Raw genomic sequence first — 11,221 nt, forward strand, 5'->3', positions numbered from 1 at the left:
ACCCCTCTCTTTGTATATATATATATATCTGTTTGCGTGTTGTGTACACCTCTACACCCCTCTCTTTGTATATATATATATATCTGTTTGCGTGTTGTGTACACCTCTACACCCCTCTCTTTGTATATATATATATATATATCTGTTTGCGTGTTGTGTACACCTCTACACCCCTCTCTTTGTATATATATATATCTCTGTTTGCGTGTTGTGTACACCTCTACACCCCTCTCTTTGTATATATATATATATCTGTTTGCGTGTTGTGTACACTTCTACACCCCTCTCTTTGTATATATATATATATCTGTTTGCGTGTTGTGTACACCTCTACACCCCTCTCTTTGTATATATATATATATATATATATATCTGTTTGCGTGTTGTGTACACCTCTACACCCCTCTCTTTGTATATATATATATATATCTGTTTGCGTGTTGTGTACACCTCTACACCCCTCTCTTTGTATATATATATATATCTGTTTGCGTGTTGTGTACACCTCTACACCCCTCTCTTTGTATATATATATATCTCTGTTTGCGTGTTGTGTACACCTCTACACCCCTCTCTTTGTATATATATATATATCTGTTTGCGTGTTGTGTACACCTCTACACCCCTCTCTTTGTATATATATATATATCTGTTTGCGTGTTGTGTACACCTCTACACCCCTCTCTTTGTATATATATATATATCTGTTTGCGTGTTGTGTACACCTCTACACCCCTCTCTTTGTATATATATATATCTGTTTGCGTGTTGTGTACACCTCTACACCCCTCTCTTTGTATATATATATATATATCTGTTTGCGTGTTGTGTACACCTCTACACCCCTCTCTTTGTATATATATATATCTCTGTTTGCGTGTTGTGTACACCTCTACACCCCTCTCTTTGTATATATATATATATCTGTTTGCGTGTTGTGTACACTTCTACACCCCTCTCTTTGTATATATATATATATCTGTTTGCGTGTTGTGTACACCTCTACACCCCTCTCTTTGTATATATATATATATCTGTTTGCGTGTTGTGTACACCTCTACACCCCTCTCTTTGTATATATATATATATCTGTTTGCGTGTTGTGTACACCTCTACACCCCTCTCTTTGTATATATATATATATCTGTTTGCGTGTTGTGTACACCTCTACACCCCTCTCTTTGTATATATATATATATATCTGTTTGCGTGTTGTGTACACCTCTACACCCCTCTCTTTTCATATATGTAAGCTGTAAATAAATAAATAAATAAATATATATATATATTGTAAAAATATATACGTGTTGTAAATGTCGGTGCGTGTTGTAAATGTCGGTGCGTGTTGTAAAGGTCTGTGTGTGTTGTAAATGTCGGTGCGTGTTGTAAAGGTCTGTGCGTGTTGTAAATGTCTGTGTGTGTTGTAAATGTCTGTGTGTGTTGTAAATGTCTGTAGTGTTGTAAAGGTCTGTGTGTGTTGTAAATGTCGGTGCGTGTTGTAAAGGTCTGTGTGTGTTGTAAATGTCTGTGTGTGTTGTAAATGTCTGTGCGTGTTGTAAAGGTCTGTGTGTGTTGTAAATGTCTGTGTGTGTTGTAAATGTCTGTGTGTGTTGTAAATGTCGGTGCGTGTTGTAAAGGTCTGTGCGTGTTGTAAATGTCTGTGTGTGTTGTAAAGGTCTGTCTATGTTGTAAATGTCTGTGCGTGTTGTAAAGGTCTGTGTGTGTTGTAAATACATATAGGTGTGTGCTGTAAATATAAAAATACATGTGTGTTGTAAATGCATATACGTGTGTGCTGTAAATATAAAAGTACGTGTGTGTTGTAAATGCATATAGGTGTGTGCTGTAAATATAAAAGTACATGTGTGTTGTAAATACATATACGTGTGTGCTGTAAATATAAAAATACATGTGTGTTGTAAATGCATATACGTGTGTGCTGTAAATATAAAAATACATGTGTGTTGTAAATGCATATACGTGTGTGCTGTAAATATAAAAATACATGTGTGTTGTAAATGCATATACGTGTGTGCTGTAAATATAAAAATACATGTGTGTTGTAAATGCATATACGTGTGTGCTGTAAATATAAAAATACATGTGTGTTGTAAATGCATATACGTGTGTGCTGTAAATATAAAAATACATGTGTGTTGTAAATGCATATACGTGTGTGCTGTAAATATAAAAGTACATGTGTGTTGTAAATGCATATACGTGTGTGCTGTAAATATAAAAATACATGTGTGTTGTAAATGCATATACGTGTGTGCTGTAAATATAAAAGTACATGTGTGTTGTAAATGCATATACGTGTGTGCTGTAAATATAAAAATACATGTGTGTTGTAAATGCATATACGTGTGTGCTGTAAATATAAAAATACATGTGTGTTGTAAATGCATATAGGTGTGTGCTGTAAATATAAAAATACATGTGTGTTGTAAATGCATATACGTGTGTGCTGTAAATATAAAAATACATGTGTGTTGTAAATACATATACGTGTGTGCTGTAAATATAAAAATACATGTGTGTTGTAAATGCATATACGTGTGTGCTGTAAATATAAAAATACATGTGTGTTGTAAATGCATATACGTGTGTGCTGTAAATATAAAAATACATGTGTGTTGTAAATGCATATACGTGTGTGCTGTAAATATAAAAATACATGTGTGTTGTAAATACATATAGGTGTGTGCTGTAAATATAAAAATACATGTGTGTTGTAAATGCATATACGTGTGTGCTGTAAATATAAAAGTACATGTGTGTTGTAAATGCATATACGTGTGTGCTGTAAATATAAAAATACATGTGTGTTGTAAATGCATATACGTGTGTGCTGTAAATATAAAAATACATGTGTGTTGTAAATGCATATAGGTGTGTGCTGTAAATATAAAAATACATGTGTGTTGTAAATGCATATACGTGTGTGCTGTAAATATAAAAATACATGTGTGTTGTAAATACATATACGTGTGTGCTGTAAATATAAAAATACATGTGTGTTGTAAATGCATATACGTGTGTGCTGTAAATATAAAAATACATGTGTGTTGTAAATGCATATACGTGTGTGCTGTAAATATAAAAATACATGTGTGTTGTAAATGCATATACGTGTGTGCTGTAAATATAAAAATACATGTGTGTTGTAAATACATATAGGTGTGTGCTGTAAATATAAAAATACATGTGTGTTGTAAATGCATATACGTGTGTGCTGTAAATATAAAAATACATGTGTGTTGTAAATGCATATACGTGTGTGCTGTAAATATAAAAATACATGTGTGTTGTAAATGCATATACGTGTGTGCTGTAAATATAAAAATACATGTGTGTTGTAAATGCATATACGTGTGTGCTGTAAATATAAAAATACATGTGTGTTGTAAATGCATATACGTGTGTGCTGTAAATATAAAAATACATGTGTGTTGTAAATGCATATACGTGTGTGCTGTAAATATAAAAATACATGTGTGTTGTAAATGCATATACGTGTGTGCTGTAAATATAAAAATACATGTGTGTTGTAAATGCATATACGTGTGTGCTGTAAATATAAAAATACATGTGTGTTGTAAATGCATATACGTGTGTGCTGTAAATATAAAAATACATGTGTGTTGTAAATGCATATACGTGTGTGCTGTAAATATAAAAATACATGTGTGTTGTAAATGCATATACGTGTGTGCTGTAAATATAAAAATACATGTGTGTTGTAAATGCATATACGTGTGTGCTGTAAATATAAAAATACATGTGTGTTGTAAATGCATATACGTGTGTGCTGTAAATATAAAAATACATGTGTGTTGTAAATGCATATACGTGTGTGCTGTAAATATAAAAATACATGTGTGTTGTAAATGCATATACGTGTGTGCTGTAAATATAAAAATACATGTGTGTTGTAAATGCATATACGTGTGTGCTGTAAATATAAAAATACATGTGTGTTGTAAATGCATATACGTGTGTGCTGTAAATATAAAAATACATGTGTGTTGTAAATGCATATACGTGTGTGCTGTAAATATAAAAATACATGTGTGTTGTAAATGCATATACGTGTGTGCTGTAAATATAAAAATACATGTGTGTTGTAAATGCATATACGTGTGTGCTGTAAATATAAAAGTACATGTGTGTTGTAAATGCATATACGTGTGTGCTGTAAATATAAAAATACATGTGTGTTGTAAATGCATATACGTGTGTGCTGTAAATATAAAAATACATGTGTGTTGTAAATGCATATACGTGTGTGCTGTAAATATAAAAATACATGTGTGTTGTAAATGCATATACGTGTGTGCTGTAAATATAAAAATACATGTGTGTTGTAAATGCATATACGTGTGTGCTGTAAATATAAAAATACATGTGTGTTGTAAATGCATATACGTGTGTGCTGTAAATATAAAAATACATGTGTGTTGTAAATGCATATACGTGTGTGCTGTAAATATAAAAATACATGTGTGTTGTAAATGCATATACGTGTGTGCTGTAAATATAAAAATACATGTGTGTTGTAAATGCATATACGTGTGTGCTGTAAATATAAAAATACATGTGTGTTGTAAATGCATATACGTGTGTGCTGTAAATATAAAAATACATGTGTGTTGTAAATGCATATACGTGTGTGCTGTAAATATAAAAATACATGTGTGTTGTAAATACATATAGGTGTGTGCTGTAAATATAAAAATACATGTGTGTTGTAAATGCATATACGTGTGTGCTGTAAATATAAAAGTACATGTGTGTTGTAAATGCATATACGTGTGTGCTGTAAATATAAAAATACATGTGTGTTGTAAATGCATATACGTGTGTGCTGTAAATATAAAAATACATGTGTGTTGTAAATGCATATACGTGTGTGCTGTAAATATAAAAATACATGTGTGTTGTAAATGCATATACATGTGTGCTGTAAATATAAAAGTACGTGTGTGCTGTAAATATAAAAATACATGTGTGTTGTAAATGCATATACGTGTGTGCTGTAAATATAAAAATACATGTGTGTTGTAAATACATATACGTGTGTGCTGTAAATATAAAAATACATGTGTGTTGTAAATGCATATACGTGTGTGCTGTAAATATAAAAGTACATGTGTGTTGTAAATGCATATACGTGTGTGCTGTAAATATAAAAATACATGTGTGTTGTAAATGCATATACGTGTGTGCTGTAAATATAAAAATACATGTGTGTTGTAAATGCATATACGTGTGTGCTGTAAATATAAAAATACATGTGTGTTGTAAATGCATATACGTGTGTGCTGTAAATATAAAAATACATGTGTGTTGTAAATACATATACGTGTGTGCTGTAAATATAAAAATACATGTGTGTTGTAAATGCATATACGTGTGTGCTGTAAATATAAAAATACATGTGTGTTGTAAATGCATATACGTGTGTGCTGTAAATATAAAAATACATGTGTTGTAAATGCATATACGTGTGTGCTGTAAATATAAAAATACATGTGTGTTGTAAATGCATATACGTGTGTGCTGTAAATATAAAAGTACATGTGTGTTGTAAATACATATACGTGTGTGCTGTAAATATAAAAATACATGTGTGTTGTAAATGCATATACGTGTGTGCTGTAAATATAAAAATACATGTGTGTTGTAAATGCATATACGTGTGTGCTGTAAATATAAAAGTACATGTGTGTTGTAAATGCATATACGTGTGTGCTGTAAATATAAAAATACATGTGTGTTGTAAATGCATATACGTGTGTGCTGTAAATATAAAAATACATGTGTGTTGTAAATACATATAGGTGTGTGCTGTAAATATAAAAATACATGTGTGTTGTAAATGCATATACGTGTGTGCTGTAAATATAAAAATACATGTGTGTTGTAAATGCATATACGTGTGTGCTGTAAATATAAAAATACATGTGTGTTGTAAATGCATATACGTGTGTGCTGTAAATATAAAAGTACATGTGTGTTGTAAATACATATACGTGTGTGCTGTAAATATAAAAGTACGTGTGTGTTGTAAATGCATATACGTGTGTGCTGTAAATATAAAAATACATGTGTGTTGTAAATACATATACGTGTGTGCTGTAAATATAAAAGTACGTGTGTGTTGTAAATGCATATACGTGTGTGCTGTAAATATAAAAGTACGTGTGTGCTGTAAATATAAAAATACATGTGTGTTGTAAATACATATACGTGTGTGCTGTAAATATAAAAGTACGTGTGTGTTGTAAATGCATATACGTGTGTGCTGTAAATATAAAAATACATGTGTGTTGTAAATACATATACGTGTGTGCTGTAAATATAAAAGTACGTGTGTGTTGTAAATGCATATACGTGTGTGCTGTAAATATAAAAATACATGTGTGTTGTAAATGCATATACGTGTGTGCTGTAAATATAAAAATACATGTGTGTTGTAAATTCATATACGTGTGTGCTGTAAATATAAAAGTACGTGTGTGTTGTAAATGCATATACGTGTGTGCTGTAAATATAAAAATACATGTGTGTTGTAAATGCATATACGTGTGTGCTGTAAATATAAAAATACATGTGTGTTGTAAATACATATACGTGTGTGCTGTAAATATAAAAGTACGTGTGTGTTGTAAATGCATATACGTGTGTGCTGTAAATATAAAAATACATGTGTGTTGTAAATGCATATACGTGTGTGCTGTAAATATAAAAATACATGTGTGTTGTAAATACATATACGTGTGTGCTGTAAATATAAAAGTACGTGTGTGTTGTAAATGCATATACGTGTGTGCTGTAAATATAAAAATACATGTGTGTTGTAAATGCATATACGTGTGTGCTGTAAATATAAAAATACATGTGTGTTGTAAATTCATATACGTGTGTGCTGTAAATATAAAAGTACATGTGTGTTGTAAATACATATACGTGTGTGCTGTAAATATAAAAGTACATGTGTGTTGTAAATACATATACGTGTGTGCTGTAAATATAAAAGTACGTGTGTGCTGTAAATATAAAAATACATGTGTGTTGTAAATGCATATACGTGTGTGCTGTAAATATAAAAATACATGTGTGTTGTAAATACATATACGTGTGTGCTGTAAATATAAAAGTACATGTGTGTTGTAAATGCATATACGTGTGTGCTGTAAATATAAAAATACATGTGTGTTGTAAATGCATATACGTGTGTGCTGTAAATATAAAAATACATGTGTGTTGTAAATGCATATACGTGTGTGCTGTAAATATAAAAATACATGTGTGTTGTAAATGCATATACGTGTGTGCTGTAAATATAAAAGTACATGTGTGTTGTAAATGCATATAGGTGTGTGCTGTAAATATAAAAATACATGTGTGTTGTAAATACATATACGTGTGTGCTGTAAATATAAAAATACATGTGTGTTGTAAATGCATATACGTGTGTGCTGTAAATATAAAAATACATGTGTGTTGTAAATGCATATACGTGTGTGCTGTAAATATAAAAATACATGTGTGTTGTAAATGCATATACGTGTGTGCTGTAAATATAAAAATACATGTGTGTTGTAAATACATATACGTGTGTGCTGTAAATATAAAAATACATGTGTGTTGTAAATGCATATACGTGTGTGCTGTAAATATAAAAGTACATGTGTGTTGTAAATGCATATACGTGTGTGCTGTAAATATAAAAATACATGTGTGTTGTAAATGCATATACGTGTGTGCTGTAAATATAAAAGTACATGTGTGTTGTAAATGCATATACGTGTGTGCTGTAAATATAAAAATACATGTGTGTTGTAAATGCATATACGTGTGTGCTGTAAATATAAAAATACATGTGTGTTGTAAATGCATATACGTGTGTGCTGTAAATATAAAAATACATGTGTGTTGTAAATGCATATACGTGTGTGCTGTAAATATAAAAATACATGTGTGTTGTAAATGCATATACGTGTGTGCTGTAAATATAAAAATACATGTGTGTTGTAAATGCATATACGTGTGTGCTGTAAATATAAAAATACATGTGTGTTGTAAATGCATATACGTGTGTGCTGTAAATATAAAAATACATGTGTGTTGTAAATGCATATACGTGTGTGCTGTAAATATAAAAATACATGTGTGTTGTAAATGCATATACGTGTGTGCTGTAAATATAAAAATACATGTGTGTTGTAAATGCATATAGGTGTGTGCTGTAAATATAAAAATACATGTGTGTTGTAAATGCATATACGTGTGTGCTGTAAATATAAAAGTACATGTGTGTTGTAAATGCATATACGTGTGTGCTGTAAATATAAAAATACATGTGTGTTGTAAATGCATATACGTGTGTGCTGTAAATATAAAAATACATGTGTGTTGTAAATGCATATAGGTGTGTGCTGTAAATATAAAAATACATGTGTGTTGTAAATGCATATACGTGTGTGCTGTAAATATAAAAATACATGTGTGTTGTAAATACATATACGTGTGTGCTGTAAATATAAAAATACATGTGTGTTGTAAATGCATATACGTGTGTGCTGTAAATATAAAAATACATGTGTGTTGTAAATGCATATACGTGTGTGCTGTAAATATAAAAATACATGTGTGTTGTAAATGCATATACGTGTGTGCTGTAAATATAAAAATACATGTGTGTTGTAAATACATATACGTGTGTGCTGTAAATATAAAAATACATGTGTGTTGTAAATGCATATACGTGTGTGCTGTAAATATAAAAGTACATGTGTGTTGTAAATGCATATACGTGTGTGCTGTAAATATAAAAATACATGTGTGTTGTAAATGCATATACGTGTGTGCTGTAAATATAAAAATACATGTGTGTTGTAAATGCATATACGTGTGTGCTGTAAATATAAAAATACATGTGTGTTGTAAATGCATATACGTGTGTGCTGTAAATATAAAAATACATGTGTGTTGTAAATGCATATACGTGTGTGCTGTAAATATAAAAATACATGTGTGTTGTAAATGCATATACGTGTGTGCTGTAAATATAAAAATACATGTGTGTTGTAAATGCATATACGTGTGTGCTGTAAATATAAAAATACATGTGTGTTGTAAATGCATATACGTGTGTGCTGTAAATATAAAAGTACATGTGTGTTGTAAATGCATATACGTGTGTGCTGTAAATATAAAAGTACATGTGTGTTGTAAATGCATATACGTGTGTGCTGTAAATATAAAAATACATGTGTGTTGTAAATGCATATACGTGTGTGCTGTAAATATAAAAATACATGTGTGTTGTAAATGCATATAGGTGTGTGCTGTAAATATAAAAATACATGTGTGTTGTAAATGCATATACGTGTGTGCTGTAAATATAAAAATACATGTGTGTTGTAAATACATATACGTGTGTGCTGTAAATATAAAAATACATGTGTGTTGTAAATGCATATACGTGTGTGCTGTAAATATAAAAATACATGTGTGTTGTAAATGCATATACGTGTGTGCTGTAAATATAAAAGTACATGTGTGTTGTAAATGCATATACGTGTGTGCTGTAAATATAAAAATACATGTGTGTTGTAAATGCATATACGTGTGTGCTGTAAATATAAAAGTACATGTGTGTTGTAAATGCATATACGTGTGTGCTGTAAATATAAAAATACATGTGTGTTGTAAATGCATATACGTGTGTGCTGTAAATATAAAAATACATGTGTGTTGTAAATACATATACGTGTGTGCGGTAAATATACAAATACGTGTGTGTTGTAAATGCATATACGTGTGTGCTGTAAATATAAAAATACATGTGTGTTGTAAATACATATACGTGTGTGCTGTAAATATAAAAGTACGTGTGTGTTGTAAATGCATATACGTGTGTGCTGTAAATATAAAAGTACGTGTGTGCTGTAAATATAAAAATACATGTGTGTTGTAAATACATATACGTGTGTGCTGTAAATATAAAAGTACGTGTGTGTTGTAAATGCATATACGTGTGTGCTGTAAATATAAAAATACATGTGTGTTGTAAATACATATACGTGTGTGCTGTAAATATAAAAGTACGTGTGTGTTGTAAATGCATATACGTGTGTGCTGTAAATATAAAAATACATGTGTGTTGTAAATGCATATACGTGTGTGCTGTAAATATAAAAATACATGTGTGTTGTAAATTCATATACGTGTGTGCTGTAAATATAAAAGTACATGTGTGTTGTAAATACATATACGTGTGTGCTGTAAATATAAAAGTACATGTGTGTTGTAAATACATATACGTGTGTGCTGTAAATATAAAAGTACGTGTGTGCTGTAAATATAAAAATACATGTGTGTTGTAAATGCATATACGTGTGTGCTGTAAATATAAAAATACATGTGTGTTGTAAATACATATACGTGTGTGCTGTAAATATAAAAGTACATGTGTGTTGTAAATGCATATACGTGTGTGCTGTAAATATAAAAGTACGTGTGTGTTGTAAATGCATATACGTGTGTGCTGTAAATATAAAAATACATGTGTGTTGTAAATACATATACGTGTGTGCTGTAAATATAAAAGTACGTGTGTGTTGTAAATGCATATACGTGTGTGCTGTAAATATAAAAATACATGTGTGTTGTAAATGCATATACGTGTGTGCTGTAAATATAAAAGTACATGTGTGTTGTAAATGCATATACGTGTGTGCTGTAAATATAAAAGTACGTGTGTGTTGTAAATGCATATACGTGTGTGCTGTAAATATAAAAATACATGTGTGTTGTAAATACATATATATCAGTGGTGTGGATATATGCATATGTTCTAAAAGATGTCTGTTTTTATGCGGTGGTTTGTCATCTGCTCTTTTTGTTTTCTGTCTGCTGATGCGCCGTGTGTGCGGGTGGTGGTGGGTCATGTGTTCTTTTTGTTTTCTGTCTGATGATGCGCCGTGTGTGCGGGTGGTGGTGGGTCATGTGTTCGTTTTGTTTTCTGTCTGCTGATGCGCCGTGTGTGCGGGTGGTGGTGGGTCATGTGTTCTTTTTGTTCTCTGTCTGCTGATGCGCCGTGTGTGCGGGTGGTGGTGGGTCATGTGTTCGTTTTGTTTTCTGTCTGCTGATGCGCCGTGTGTGCGGGTGGTGGTGGGTCATGTGTTCTTTTTGTTCTCTGTCTGCTGAT

At 31.2% G+C, this 11,221-nt stretch overlaps 1 protein-coding gene across 1 annotated transcript; it reads right to left on the minus strand.

The window, feature by feature from the left end:
- Nucleotides 1-1,224: 1,224 nt before the first annotated feature.
- Nucleotides 1,225-9,921, minus strand: LMJF_22_1700 (hypothetical protein; the record flags this gene model as incomplete). Its single annotated transcript, XM_001683269.1, has 1 exon — nucleotides 1,225-9,921. One exon carries the CDS (start codon nucleotides 9,919-9,921, stop codon nucleotides 1,225-1,227), a length of 8,697 nt encoding a protein of 2,898 aa, XP_001683321.1.
- Nucleotides 9,922-11,221: the final 1,300 nt, after the last annotated feature.

Source organism: Leishmania major, chromosome 22 (genome assembly GCF_000002725.2).
Source record: "Leishmania major strain Friedlin complete genome, chromosome 22".
NCBI classification, from domain to species: domain Eukaryota; phylum Euglenozoa; class Kinetoplastea; order Trypanosomatida; family Trypanosomatidae; genus Leishmania; species Leishmania major.